The 14,884-nt window shown below is 41.6% G+C and overlaps 3 protein-coding genes and 1 non-coding gene across 4 annotated transcripts in view; 3 read left to right on the forward strand and 1 right to left on the reverse strand.

Moving 5' to 3' along the window:
- LOC131705183 (uncharacterized) overlaps positions 1-2,914 on the forward strand; it is a gene marked incomplete at its 3' end in the record, with an annotated part of 3,772 nt that extends 858 nt beyond the window's left edge. The window contains exons 4-13 of the mRNA XM_059007434.1: positions 1-108; positions 183-329; positions 443-523; positions 1,186-1,356; positions 1,463-1,559; positions 1,655-1,875; positions 1,948-2,098; positions 2,193-2,401; positions 2,519-2,636; positions 2,721-2,914. The exon at positions 1-108 is cut by the window's left edge and continues 20 nt beyond it. Of these exons, the coding sequence (XP_058863417.1) occupies positions 1-108; positions 183-329; positions 443-523; positions 1,186-1,356; positions 1,463-1,559; positions 1,655-1,875; positions 1,948-2,098; positions 2,193-2,401; positions 2,519-2,636; positions 2,721-2,914 (1,497 nt within the window). The remainder of the gene's footprint in view (positions 109-182; positions 330-442; positions 524-1,185; positions 1,357-1,462; positions 1,560-1,654; positions 1,876-1,947; positions 2,099-2,192; positions 2,402-2,518; positions 2,637-2,720) is intronic.
- Positions 1-14,884, reverse strand: part of LOC117395269 (DELTA-stichotoxin-Hcr4a-like) — a 412,383-nt gene that overhangs the window by 328,853 nt on the left and 68,646 nt on the right. The gene's annotated exons all lie outside the window — the stretch shown is intronic.
- Positions 3,176-5,588, forward strand: LOC131705138 (zona pellucida sperm-binding protein 2-like). The gene is made up of 7 exons (XM_059007385.1): positions 3,176-3,183; positions 4,213-4,340; positions 4,418-4,607; positions 4,697-4,838; positions 5,084-5,177; positions 5,266-5,370; positions 5,456-5,588. The coding sequence occupies exons 1-7, from the start codon at positions 3,176-3,178 to the stop codon at positions 5,563-5,565; spliced, it is 777 nt and encodes a 258-aa protein (XP_058863368.1). The 3' UTR covers positions 5,566-5,588.
- On the forward strand, positions 13,285-13,489 carry LOC131705499 (small nucleolar RNA U3). Its single transcript, XR_009310452.1, has one exon. It is a non-coding gene; the product is annotated as a small nucleolar RNA U3 (small nucleolar RNA).

Raw genomic sequence — 14,884 nt, forward strand, 5'->3', positions numbered from 1 at the left:
TCCCTCTCTCCAAGACTGGCCGCACAGTGTGGATATAGCTTAACCGTTGACTTCTTGGGAAATGCCAAGTTCCTTGCTTCTGTGCTGAGCTGCTTTGCTCAGAACACAGTGAGTCATTTTATTTCTTGTAAACTTGTTTCTAATGGTGACATGCTGGGACTAACTTTAGCCTTTGTTTCCAGGATGATGAGACCTACAAGCTGACAGTACAAATCAGTGTCTTCTCAAACAGTGCTATGACTTCAGCTTCCTCCTATGTTCAGAGCATGACATGCCACTATTCTCCATGGGCAGAGAGGGAGATTCTGTGTGAAAGAAACTACATGGAGGTAAGGGCTGTCAGGATGTGATAATGCTGTTCAGTATAACTTGTTGGGTTGTGTGGGTATTTAATTGTCACTGCAGAAGTGCTTCACTAATGACGAATGTGAATTCTGTTTAGGTTTCTGTGAGACGAGGGGTGCCACTTATTGAGCCAAACTTTGTTCAAGATGATCCTGATTGGTCCCTTGCATACCCTGAGGTAGAATCATGTGACTTTGCATTTGCTTCATTCACGTCCCCTTTGTCTTGCCTATTGAAGTCTACTCTACTGTCTCGTCTAGAGGAAGCAAAATCTAACGGCCCCTTAACTTAAACCTGTCTCCCAATTGGGTGGCCATATACGAATTGTGTGACATTTAAGGCATTGGCTTTGCGTACATGTATTCTGTGATTGCTTTGATAGAAATTGATTGGAGAAATTAACCCTTTCTTGTTGGTGTAAGCCTTGTATTTCAACCACTTAGGTAGTGGCTTCATATGTGCAGGGCTATAAATCCTTCATGAAATATGTGTCCTGATTTACTTTGAGGACTGCTGCATAGGAGCAATTTAGGTGTCCTAAAGTTTGGTACACTGATGTATTAAGGTCCAGTACAAATGAATGGCTGTAAACTCTGCCTGTATCGGATCCAGACAACATGCTTTCACATAGGCTTTCGTACGAAGTTGCATTTGAGGATTTACTCTGTTCCCTTAGAGATGCCTGGTGAACCTAGAACTGTTTCAGTGATGTGTCATTAAACGTTCAACTTTCAGTTTTAGTTCCTGTTTATTAAACATGACATCCATTATGACCAATCCTTTAGACTGGGGATGCTTTGTGTTCAAACTCCCTAATCTAATGGGATATTTTTCTGCTAGGCAACTGCTGCTGACAACAGCATCTGGAAAATTGTGTTCCATCTCCCAGCAAATAGAAAGACAACCATGACTGTTGCTCAGGCCATGACAAATGGCTATGGCATAAACACTACACCAACTCGAATTCTGGTTAGAGCTGCATACAACTCCACAGAAAGCCAGCCTCAGGTGGTAAGTAGTCTAGGCTTCACTGTTGTCTAGTACAGTATATCCAGACTATGAAGGTTGATTTAGTCTTGCTTTTATTTTAGTAAAAGTTCCCCCTCCCCTCCAACAGATCCAAACTGTACCAATGGCTGTGCTAAGATCAACCACCTTTTATAAGCAAAGATGGATGGTCATGATGGTGGACACTGCAGTTACATGTCCTACTGGTGAGTAAGCTTATGGAGAGCAACGGTGCTCAAGAACTGTTCTAGGTTTATGTATGAATTTTCTATACCAAGTCTATGGTGTTCCTTTCTGTCAGATGGAACAGCCTTCACAGAACAGATGATTACATGGAATGTTCCCCGTGTTCTACCTCCTCTTGTTCCGACACCACAAATTACTACCCTTGATGTTCAAATGGGAGTTGATGGCCGCAAGCTTGACCCTGCAACGATTCATAATAGAGATTATAAACTTGGTGTCGGTCCCCAGCTAATCACTGTAAAAATTCCTGTGGGAGCTGATGGTGGATATTACAAGGTATGTAGAAGTTCAACATCTAAATCCTTCTCATTTTAAAGCTTTCCTCCTAAGATGCTTCTGTGCTTTCAGAGCCATGTATTGGACAACACCTATGTGATCTCTTACTCTATTGAACCAATGCTGGAGCATACCTGGCAAGATGGGCCTGAGAAGACCAAGTACACAGTACTTCATCCAATAACCACTCCTTTCATGCCTCGGCCACCAGTTGTCACAAACAGTATGTAGAACTTGTCCACATGCAGTAAATCAAAGGGATTTGTTGCAGTGCTCCACTTCATATCCTTCATTTTAACTGCATGCTTTAATTTCAGACACTGTTCCTAAAGCCAGAGTGTTCAATGTGACCCTGGGGACATTCCTGCCTGATGTGGAGCTGGTCAAAATTATAGTTGGACCAGAGACGTTAACTGTGCCAGAAGCCAACCTAAAAGGTTATAATGTCCAGGAGCATGTCTTTCCCAATGGATCCAAGACCTACACTCTCCAGGTGCCATTTGAGGACCCCAATGTGAAGCAAAAGGTAACATCCCACCTGTTCAACCATCCAATTGCCCTTTGAAAACACTTGCTTCCTGTGGACGTGTTGCTTGCTGTCTGACTTTGGGTTTAATCCTACAAACCTTTTCTCTTCTTTCAGGTAACTCCTCCAGACACCAGAACCTACATTCTGCCCCTGACCTACTTGCTGAATATAGTGCCAGAGAATACACCCTTTACTCATCCTGCTGTAGTCGAAGCCATTCTCAAAGACATCAGTAAGTGCCTGACTGTTTGTTCTACAACTACCTTTTTCTAACCAATCCAGTCCATTGTCCTGACAACTGCTCTTCCTCTTGCAGTTCCACCTACAGTAACTGGCTACTGTGATGGTGCTGCATTCTATACCATGGTAACATATGGCAACATGGGTCGCAACTGGATTCCTTTTGTGGGCTCAAGAGAGCTTGGTGGAAGTCTGCTTGCCCTGTACAAGTATAATGCCAACTCTACCAATTTCTGGATGACTGTCCCATACAATTCAGTTGATGCCACATATGAAGTAAGTGATGGAACTTTAAAATGTGTTTAGCTGTTTTGGGTTCAACACATTACTGACCTGATGTATTGTCTCTGTAGGTGATCAGTTCTTCAGGCATCAGAAGCAGACTTGACTTGACCTTGAAGGATATTGGGACCATGGTTGTGGTGGCTGACTTCTCTGTGTCCTGCAGTTTCCCTACAAAGATGATTGGTAACTCTCCTGCAGACCAAACATTCTTTAGAATAGCTGCTTTTGAGACTGGCACAAGGCTGCATGAAGTGGTATTGAAGCTATAATCTGTTTCCTTAACCTGGCTCCAAATGCTGTGTTTCAGATTGCTTCACCAATGGAACTATGGCAGCTCTTGCTGTGAAAGTGGAATCTGTCCCCAGCTTGTCTCCAAGTCAATTAACTCTAAGGGATCCAAGTTGCCGACCTCTTCAGTCTGATGCTATCAATGCCGTTTTCTACTTCAATGTCAACTCCTGTGGCACAACTAGAAGGGTTAGTATTGATCATATTTTGAGGAGGTTCAACATATTGACAAGGTGGCCACAACACCCCTGGATCAGTCTGGGGAGCCATGGTGACCTGTGTTTCTATCCGATGAATTGTGGACATCTGAAGAATGCCACCTTTGTATTGAACTGCTTGTCCAGTTGACAAAGGTGTTGTGACACATGACATGACTATTGGTTATGGCATTGCATGTGCTGCCTATAGACCTTTTGGGTCAATGGCAGTGAACTGGAAGGAGCATACTTACTGGGGATAATCCCGTGGTCAGGCTGGGACTAAACTAATACATGAGTTAATACCAATTGCAGCTCAAGAGTCACCAGCTGTGTATTCAAACGTGTATTTGGAACAAATCCAAAATAACTGCTGTTGCCCTCCTAGAGGTTACTAAAACAATACCATATTAGTCTAGCAGTTTCTGTAGACAGACTTGTGGTATCATACTAACTGTAACAATCATGAGGTCCCAAAAAAGTGTTCAATTATGAAATTGCAATATTCATTACCAATGGTTGTTGGTTTTTTTTTAAATTGTGAAATTGGTTAGTTAGTACACAGCTGGGGATGATCCAGAGTACCATATTAGCTAGTCTGCAACTTGGTATGCAGCTCCATACTAAATCTACAAGTTCATTGCAACCTGGGTCTTTGATTTCTCTTCCAGTTTGACAACAACCTCCTGACTTATGAGAATGAAGTGCTGTTCACATCTTACCGGTAAGGATTGCAATCAAATTGAGTATCCTTGTGGTTGAGCCTGAAACTCTGCTAACCCCATCTCCTCTTTCCAGGTTGAGAGTTGCCTGTCACTATCTGGTCAATGACACCAAGGTAGTGCAGTTCTTGTACCAGAATAATCCTGCACCTGTAGTCCAGCCTGGCTTGGGGGACCTTGCAGTCATCATGCGGCTTGCATTGGGTAGGACTTGGCAATTGAAATAATATAGATGCTCTAGCGTGTGTCCACCTATAAAATTCTCCCTTGCATCTCTGCAGATTCTACCTACAACGACTTCTATGGAGCTCAGGATTACCCTGTTGTGAAGTACTTGCGAAGACCCTTGTATTTTGAGGTAGAGCTCCTGTACAGCAGGGATCCACAGGCTGAATTGTTTTTGGAGAACTGCTGGGCAACCTATTCTGCCGACAGGAATAGCTCTCCAAAGTGGGATGTTGTTGTGGACAGGTAAGATGCTGGAATATGATATTGCTCCTACAAAAACCTATGAATTGGAGTTGTGGCTGATGTGCTCCTGACCTACTTTCTCTTTCTAGCTGTGAGAACTCTGCAGATGAGTACTTGACCATCTTTCACCCAGTCTCCAGCAATGCAAGAGTGCTGTTCCCATCCCATCTGAAGAGGTTTGAAGTGAAAATGTTTTCCTTCACAAGCGGCCGGGATGCACTGAAAGGACAGGTAAAGTGGAGTGTTGGGATGGGGGTCTTGTACCACAATGCATGGTTTGGATTGCTTTGCAAGCAGCAAATAGTCACTGCTCAAATCTTTAGTGAGTTGCAATGAAAACATATAACTGCACTTTTGCAAGAAACACTTACTATGATGCAATATATTTGTTTTCCAATTCAGTAATCCTCATTGGATGATGGTCCTGCCTGATCTATTGATGCTAGTTTTGCTTGACAAGGTGTACTGTCTTTCAGATTTACTTCCACTGCAGTGTTGTGATATGTGATTCAAACCGGCCATCAGACAGCCTCTGTAGCAGACGGTGCATTCCAGGGAAACAGAGGCTTGGTAAGAGCTCTGTCTGTTGGGGGGAGGGGGGACATTTTGCATGCATTTTTGTCCATTTGTTTTGATGGACTCCTATTTCCTCCTGTAGGTCGCAGTGCTGAAGGGATGGATGGTGGTGCAGTAAAGGCATTTGTGTCTTCTGGCCCAATTGAGCTGAAGAGAGATGGATCCCTTCACTTTATGCCTAGAAGCGGTAATATGCATGTTGTGAACACAATTGCAGTTCAAGTAAAATATATAACTATCTCTTTATATTCCACTAACTATTTCTTTTACAGGCCAATTCAATGTGTGGTCCCTTCTTGGAGCTGCAATGGGTGTGTGTTCAGTGGTTGTCTTTGTAGCTGGAGTTGTATATTTTTGGAAAATGCCCAAAAGTGTGTATTGATAAATAAAAATCTTGCTTGTAAAGGCTGTTTGGATTGTGTGTCTGTGGTTTTTTTTTTTTTTTTTTTTTTTTTTTTTACACAGAGTATATATTTGTGTGTCAGAATGGCCATGTTAATGGGATTCTCTCCTCTTACTGCATTGAATGCTTTGCTTGTTTCCTGATCAGGCCATTCGCAATATGGTGTGTTACTCAAGGACCCTTCATTAATTCATTGTGAACCCGGGTGCAAAGACTTTCCTCCTCCATGGAGCTGTAACCCTATTTATCTATTCCTTCTTGCTTTTGATATGCTACCTTCAGTATGCAAAGTTTTTAGGGTGAAATTATCAATATATAATTTATCATGTTCTAGCATCAAAGTGTGCAGATTTATTTGGGTTTTTTTTTTCTGTTATGAATGCAAGTTTTCATTTTGTTCACTGCAGTTTATACGTCTTTTACTGGAAGTGGTCCCTGGTGAGAGCTCCCAGTAAGGTATTAGTTTAGCTTTTCAGTTTTCAATACTGTGTGTACAACTGAGTCTTATTTTATGAGGAATTGGTTAAACAAACAACTACTTGGCAACATGTTCTCTTCATGTTTGTTTTCACTGTCTTTTATATAGTCTGTTACTGGATAAACTCATTTTACGAAACACGTTCCATAACAAACCGGTACACTCGATGTGGGGAATCTTTAGATCCGCGCACCAGTCCGAACCAGAAGTTCCATTCTTTGAGCTGTTTGGTAAAACAGGAGGACTAATTATAATATATATATATATATATATATATATATATATATATATATATGAGAGAGAGAGAGCTGAGTTATTGGAACTGAATTCACTACACCCGCTGGCAACCCCTTGTGTAATGTGTTTATATTATATAGAGGACGCGGAGTTTGATGCAAGACTCGAGCAGCCACATTCATATTAAACCTGCTCGCAGACTCTCTGGCGCAGTCACTCTGAGTGCTCTTTGAAACGGACTGAGATCGTATTTATATTTATATTTATATTAATATTCATGTTTTTTTTATATTAATCAGAGATGACTATCGGCGGCCCGTCTGTAGTACTACTGGAGATTTTAATTGCACAGTTTGTACCGCTCTGTGCAGCGCCGTCCCGTTTGTAACACGGTACCTGAACTGCATTCTGCAAAACATCACCACAGCAGCTCCATCTACTGGACAAAATCCAGACATACACGTTGAAACAATGATCCAGTTCAATATCTACAAAGCCTAAACAAGATACTATTAGCGAAGCCCCGAAAAAGAATATATTATACAAAACGGTTTAAAAACAAATGTTTAATTGTTAATCTAACCATTTTTAGATACTGTGGAACTACTCTCAGTGGAAGGTGACGCAAATAACAATTATTAAAATAAGGTTTAAAGTCTTCTTTATTTACCAACAACAACACACTCCTAGACCCATTTAATAATAGCAATAATACACTCCAGGGTGTGTGTGTTATCATGAGATATATCACCACTTCCTGGGCGGTTGAAGAACTCCACTTCGTCTAGTGCCTCCCAACGCACCCAAGGCGTGGTGATATTACCTCATGATAACACACACACCCTGTCGTGTATTACTGCTTCATTAATGTAGTCATTAGGTTTATATGTCACATTCCTTTGTTGTCACTGTATTGATTTAGATATTCGGGTTGGATACCTTGGAAGCCAGCGGAACTCCAGCGTTTCTCCGACAACCACTGATAACCCCTCCCGTGATGATCGGCGCTGCCATGACAACCCATGACATCACCCGCACAAGTTACAACACGGCGAGTCATTTTTTGTAGCACAGTATTAACGTGTTATTGTTTTCACAAAATAACATCAATAAGATTATCAGATCACCTGCTAGTGTGTACTAAACAAAACCTCAAATATCAGTGAATTGATACAGAGACAAGCCGTGGCACCAGCAAGGGGTTCAAATGAAATTAATAAATAAATTATAACATGAAACAAAAGTACATGTGGGTGTATTTTAATCAAAAATCCATGCATCCATAATTCTGATTATTTATCTAAATAATCTCACAGCTAATTCTTTACAAATGATCAATTTCTATATTTCTCGGAGTGCTAATGTGGTGTAATAGTTTAACATATTAATGGATTTTAGAAATCATCTATACTAGTCTGCCCCTCAAACAGTTTTAAATATAATTTAGGTTTAAATGGCAGGTAGTATATAAATCAATTTCTAAAACAGGTCGCATTTTGTAATTTAAATAGGCCTACGTATGAGCTACCAAAACATATTTTTGTTTCATGTTGTTATTAATGTATTTACTTATTTATTTGGTTAAACTTGAATCCAGCCTTACATTTTAACTTCTTGAAGTTACCACAGCGTGTCTGTGTATGAATTACTGAAGAGTAATATTTGTGATTTGATTACTCTAGCAGATGAACTGATAATGTACGGATGTTATTTTGTGAAAACAATACAATCTTAAAAAAAAGAATTACCACAACATTTAATAAATAAATAAATTATACACCAAACTGTAGCACATTTGTTTAGTCTTAATATCATAACAAATATACTTATTATGAATACGTATCTCCTTTTATTTGTTGGAAAACGGTCTGGAACTGAAGTAAAGTATTTTTTTAATAGTGCTATTTGAGTATTTAAAATATGGTTATATTCAAATGCCAGCAACGGTGTGTTAATTTAACGAAGCGCCTAACGCCGCTCGGAACGTTCGCATTTTTAAATCCTAACGGTCTCTGCTCAGCTGAGTGGAATGTTCACGAGCCGGTTGCCTAGCAGCGTCTCCCCCTCCTTCTCTGCCCCGCCCTCTCGCCCTCTCTCGTTGCTCCAGCTAGGAGTTCAAATTTATCTTCGTTATATTAGCGCAACTCTTTACTAACTTTTACAAATTAGCTTATTAGGGGCTTCGTGTTTTTAAGATGGTTCAGGTGCAGTCCGGACAGACTGACTGGAGCATCATTACAGTATACCGCACTGCTCTTTTTAATGCTAAATATGTATCTGGTATTCTAAGTATTATCTACAATTAATAATTCAGCTATATTCATATTCAGAATGTAATACAGTATTAAGACAGGGTCCAGTATTATAAATAAATAAACACGCTTTAAGAGAAACAGCAGTGATGTTTATTGTCCATTCACATACATTCTCTATATGTTTCTACATTGTGGTTGCACAGGGACAAGGGACTCAGTGATGTTAAAAAAAAAAAAAAAAAAAAACTAGAGCCTACAATTAACCAATATAGAAAGGAAGGGGGTAGAAATGTATTGCCTGTGTGCAGTACCTTACACTTTTCTGTATTAAATGTCATTTGCCATGTGTCTGCCCAGTTCTGAATGCTGTCTAGGTCATTTTGAATGACCTTTGCTGCTGCATCCAGGGCGACTTATAGTCGTAAACCAAAATACATTTCAAGAATCACAGTACAAGTATTAATACAATTAAGAGCAAGATAAATACAATGACTTTGGTTCTAGCAAGTACAAGTATGACAAAATACAATTCAATAATGGAGCAGATAACAGAGTCAGTGATAGTTACATCAGGATATAATTAAATACAAAATACTACAGATTAAATAACACTTGACAGATTAGAGTACTCTCAAGTACAGGATTAGATGCAGTAAAATAGGGGGCAGATAAGAGCAAGTAAAGCGCATTTAAGGAAGGGTGATAAGTGTCCAGAGGGAAAAACAGAGGAGTTCTACAGGTGCTGTCTGAAGAGGTGAGTCTTGAGGAGGCGCCGGAAGGTGGTCAGGGACTGGGCAGTCCTGACATCTGTAGGAAGGTCATTCCACCACTGCAGGGCGAGGGTGGAGAAGGAGTGGGTTCTGGAGGCAGGAGAGCGTAGAGGAGGTAGAGCCAGTCCTCTAGTGCAGGAGGAGCGGAGAGGTCGAGTGGAGGTGTATGGAGAGATGAGGGTCTGGAGGTAGCTGGGTGCAGTCTGGTCAAGGCATCTGTAGGCTAGTACAAGAGTCTTGAAATGGATGCGAGCGGTGATTGGGAGCCACTGGAGTGAGCGGAGCAGTGGGGTTGCGTAGGAGAAGTGAGGCAGAGAGAACACCAGGCGAGCAGCGGAGTTTTGTATGAGCTGGAGCGGACAGGTGGCGGACGCAGGGAGGCCAGCCAGGAGGGAGTTGCATTAGTCTAGACGGGAGAGTACCAGGGCCTGGACCAGGAGCTGGGTGGCGTAGTTGGTGAGGAAGGGTCGGATTCTTCATATGTGGCTCAGGAAGAATCGGCAAGTGCGTGCCTGAGTGGAGATGTGCTGGGAATAAGAGAGGCAGGGCTCCAGGGTGACTCTGAGTTTCTTAGCTGAGGAGGAGGGAGAGAGTGTGGTAGATTCCAGAGGAATGGAGATAGAGAGATCAGAGGAGGCGGAGGAGGGAAAGAAAAGGAGGTCAGATTTAGAGAGAATCTGAGCATCATCAGCATAGAAATGGTGTGAGAAACTATAGGATGCGATGAGGGGGGCCAGGGAGCGGGTGTAGAGAGAGAAAAGGAGAGGACCCAAGACTGACGCTTGGGGGACTCCTGTTGAGAGAGGGCGAGGTGTGGAAGTTGCTCCACATCAGGTTACTTGGTAAGTGCAGTTGGAGAGTTAGGAGGAGAACCAGGCCAGAACAGTGCCAGAGATTCCCAGGTCAGCGAGAGAGGATAGTAGAATTGAGTGATCGACAGTGTCAAAGGCAGCAGAGAGGTTGAGGAGAATTAGGACAGAGGACAGAGAGGCAGCTCGGGCAGAGTTTAGTGAGTTGGTGACAGACAGGAGGGCGGTTTCAGTAGAGTGAGCAGAGCGGAAGCCAGATTGGAGAGGGTCGAGCAGAGAGTGGCTGGACAGGAAAGCAGAAAGCTGGTGGTGTACAGCCCGCTCGAGGGTTTTGGAGAGGAAGGGTAGGAGGGAGACAGGACGGTAGCTCTGGAGGGAGGTGGGGTCGAGGGTGTTTTTTGAGGAGGGGAGTGATAGAGGCTTGTTTGAAGGCAAGTGAGGAGAGGTCGGAGTGGACCGAAAAGAGTAAGGAGGGTGAGAGGAGAATACCAGTCCCACCTCCATGTCCAGTGAGACGCGGGGTATGGGACAGGACGTAGAGAGAGGACAGGGCAGCAGGAGTTACAGTGTTATCAGGGGACAGCCAGGTTTCAGTGAGAGCAAGGAAATCGAGAGAGAGGTGGGAGGCAAAGGCAGAGATGAAATCAGCTTTGTTAGCAGAAGAGTGACAGTTCCAGAGTGCACCAGAGAGTGTGCGGGAGGAGGGAGAGGCAGAGGGATGAGGTTAGAGGGGTTGGAGGAGCAGCAGCGGAGAGAGGGCAGAGGACGAGGATGAGAGGACAGAACAGGGATGTGAGAGACAGTCATAGCAGGACAGGTAAGACAAATAGGCACAGTGGGAGCGGTGCGGTGGAGGGTACAGACCTGACTAGTAGATGGCATCTTCCAGAGCGCTGTTAGGTTCGGAGCTGTTAGGGCCTCCCCTCGCTGGACTCCCACAGCTAGACTCCCGGCTCTTTTGTTGAGGCTCTTCTGTTTGCTGGCGCTTCGTGCTGGCCGCGGAAATAGCCTGCCTGATTAATATAACAGCTGGGTGGGAAAAGAACAGCTAAACAGTGTGGAAACCAATCAAATAGCAAATCAACTTCTAAAATGGTATTGAGTGCTGACAAGAGTTTGGTATCAGCTGTTGATTTCCTTGAAACAATCTTTTATAGTAAAATAAACACATTTATTCCTTTTAAAAATAAGTAAAAATCAAACTGTCAGAAGTGGGATTTGAAACAACGTCTCCATTTGTATATCAAAACACAGAATTCTTTGGAAACACAGAGTTCTTGAGTCTGACGCCTTAGACAACAGTAAAAATCTGCATTATTTATTTCAGCACAGACTAGGGTTTATTGTATCAAGGCCCGATGGGGTTTATTACGCACATACCAACTGATGCTCCATGAATGATGTAATGACAAGTGTAAAAAAAAGAAACGGATTGAAGCCAACCCACGAAAGAAAGATTATTTATTTCAATATCGTTATAGCTATAAACGATGCACGCATTTTACAATAGCAATTGCTATATGACAGTGACCAATAAGGAATTTTGTTGCAATACTGTATACAATGTGAACAGAATCAGACATTGCTCCGTTGCCTCGAAGAAACATCTTCAATTTGTATTTAAAAAGGATGCCTACCATGGGGTTCGAACCCACGACCCTGAGATTAAGAGTCTCATGCTTTACCAACTGAGCTAGCTGGGCTGACTGATGCTCTTTTCTTTCACTGTAACCAACTGAACTATTAATTTGTCATCTTATTTGAGAAAATACTGAAAGACAGAACCAAAGATTCCAAATATAATCCACTGAACGTCACCAGAAACAGCTTTGATGAGACAAAGTCGTATGACACGAACCCTAAGAATGTTATTCCAGATTCATTGTCGCTTAGAAACAACTGCAGCCTCCCTGCCTCAATACAAATAATACCAATACAAAAATCGAATTACATGTATTTAAAAATGACCGGTCTCATCCATCTGGAACCTTAATCTGAGTTGAGAGGCACCCAACCGGTGGAGGATTTAAAATGTAAGGGGATGTGAATAGAGTCAAATACATTTGCATCATTCTATATATATATATATATATATATATATATATATATATATATATATATATATATATATATTTTTTTTTTTTTTTTTTCAAGTAACTGTAGCTTTATTATCATAATGAAAACACATTACACACATTAGTTCTGTAAGAAAATGACAATAACAAAGCCGTTCACTTACCGGGAGTCGAACCCGGGCCGCCTGGGTGAAAACCAGGAATCCTAACCGCTAGACCATATGGGAAACTGAGGAACAAAATCATGGACATGCAATAGTAGCTAGTATACAGTACAATGATTGGTAAAAACCACAAAACATTTCATTACAAACACGTTACAAATGAAAGCAAACTTCAAACCATTTATATTTATTCCTAATTAACACAAACTCTTTAATTGCTAATAAATAAATAAATAAATAAATAAATAAATAAATAAATAATATTACAATATTACAAATTAGCAGACTGTGCTTTAAAATACACATGTAGGGCTTGCGTCTCTGTTACAAAGAATTGTCACACTTTGTATTTATCTCCATAATGCGTTGGGACTAAATACGCAGATACATTAAAACTATTTGGAGAATGCGGGCATCGATCCCGCTATTTCTCGCATGCTAAACGAGCGCTCTACCATTTGAGCTAATTCCCCTTGAATTTTGCCAGCGATTCTCATAGGCTACATCGCAGCTTGATACGAGCAATACAGATTGTCTGGCAATGTAGTCTGCCAATTGCAAATTCAAAAAATAAATAAATTAACTAAATAGCAAATATTTCGACTAGAGGCATGTTTTCAATTTCTTCAAAAATAAGTCTCAGCTCGTTGATTCAGTCGCTTTAAAATCCACCTCTGTGTCCCGATGCAGCAGCGCTGTGTGTTGTGGCTCGAGCTTGTTTGACGAGGCAGACAATGCAAAAATGCCAAAACTTGCTTTTGTATCACATGACAAACTTAAGGTCTGCTTTAACGTCTTGGCTGTCTCAAGTTAGTTTGTATTGTTAATGGAACACCTCGTTGTTGCCCAGTCATTGTATCATATGAAGTAGAGCTTGCCAGCTGGGGGTGACGGTCTGCCAAGAAAAGTTAAGACTATATTTGCAAGGATCATTTCTAGAGTGAAACATGTTTTGAAGGGATTGGTCTCGGTATCCACCAGGAGGAGTGGGAGTGTTTTCTTTTCAGCACCGAGCTGACAATGAGTGTTGTTTTCGGGCACCTGCTCGCTGCTAGTGATGACACTCCAATCTTCAGTCGGGGGTTGTTGAAGGAAGGGGACACATTTTGAGTGCGTATCTCATACTGATAGAAACACAGAAAAAAGAAACCATCAAGCCTACAATTGTTCAGTTGTTTAAATCAATAAACTAATTTCAAATTGATCAATGCTAATGTTAAAACAATTTAAGAACATTTTAAATAGGCCTTGACTAATATAAAACTATAGTAATGTGATTTGCACTACGCAGGACTAGATGAGCTTAAATAAAGACATTACATCTGAAAATAACTTGTGCTTACCCCCCCTTACAAGGAAACTGTCAAACTTTGTATTCGTCCTCATACAGGCGTGGACTGGCCATCGGGAAGTGCGGGAGAATCCCCGGCAGGCCGGTCTGTTTGGACCTGCGTGGGCCGCTGGTCTACATTTGATTTATAATTATTATATATCTTTTTTTCCCATTACATACTGTGAATTACGCTGTTATTAACTTGGCAGTCTCGCGCTCTCGCGCGCACACATCAACACACCAGTCATCTCTTGGGTAGATCCAATATCGCAATATCTAAGGGGGGGCGAGGAGTGGCCACTCCGATAGGACTTGCCTGGATTTTATTAGAATGTGATTGGTCAGCCAGATTTCGTCTTTCGTTTGAACCTCTTGTATTGATAGTAGATGATAGTGATGGCCAGTTCAATTCTTTTTTAGTGTCTCGATTCATTTGATTCAGTTGAGTTTGTTGAATCGATTCATTTCGTTCATTTGATTCACTGATTCAATGACACAAAACGAATCAATGTAGATCGCATTAAGATTGTTTTCGTAGGTTTATTTGAACCGGAAAGAACGAGTCGTTCACAAACTGCACATCACAAAAGCGAGGGAGAATCTATATTTGGTTGACTGGGTTCATAAACATTAAATTAAATATAGTTTGACAAAAAATAATATATATAAGAATATAATAATATATTCAATGGGGACTCTGATCCGATCCCCATCGTTCACCTCAGTGAGTCGTTCAAAAAGAACGATTCGTTCGCGAACTGCACATCACTAGTGGATGAGTGTCAGTGTAAAAAATGGAGAGAAAAAGAAAAGGTGGGGCAGAAAAGATTAGAGACAAACGGCAACGGTCTCTCGAGGCAGATGCCGCAAAATGCACAAAAAAAACGGACATGTTCCGCAGGCCGGCTGGTAGTAGGGAGAGCGAGGGAGGTCAGGATGCCAGTGTTAATCAGCCGACTCAGCCTAGGGAGCCCACTGAAGAAGATGACGCTGTGGCAGGGTCGAGCACAGCAGGTACAAGCAGTAGAGTTTATGGTTGCATTAAAATAGATTAAAGACTGGGCTGCGCCTCGTACCTAATAACGCCTTGGCTGTGACTTATTGCTTTTATAAAACGGCTACACCAATATTTGTAACGATAGTCACTTTTTGAGATCTAGTCAGCTATGTATAGCTA

This window comes from Acipenser ruthenus, chromosome 35 (genome assembly GCF_902713425.1).
Source record: "Acipenser ruthenus chromosome 35, fAciRut3.2 maternal haplotype, whole genome shotgun sequence".
NCBI lineage: Eukaryota > Metazoa > Chordata > Actinopteri > Acipenseriformes > Acipenseridae > Acipenser > Acipenser ruthenus.

What these genes read in the sequence shown, in the direction of transcription:
- LOC131705138 (XM_059007385.1), top strand. An exon ending in GGGATGCACTGAAAGGACAG is followed by an intron (nt 4,839 to 5,083) that starts GTAAAGTGGAGT and finishes ACTGTCTTTCAG; the next exon opens with ATTTACTTCCACTGCAGTGT. An exon ending in TCCAGGGAAACAGAGGCTTG is followed by an intron (nt 5,178 to 5,265) that starts GTAAGAGCTCTG and finishes TTCCTCCTGTAG; the next exon opens with GTCGCAGTGCTGAAGGGATG.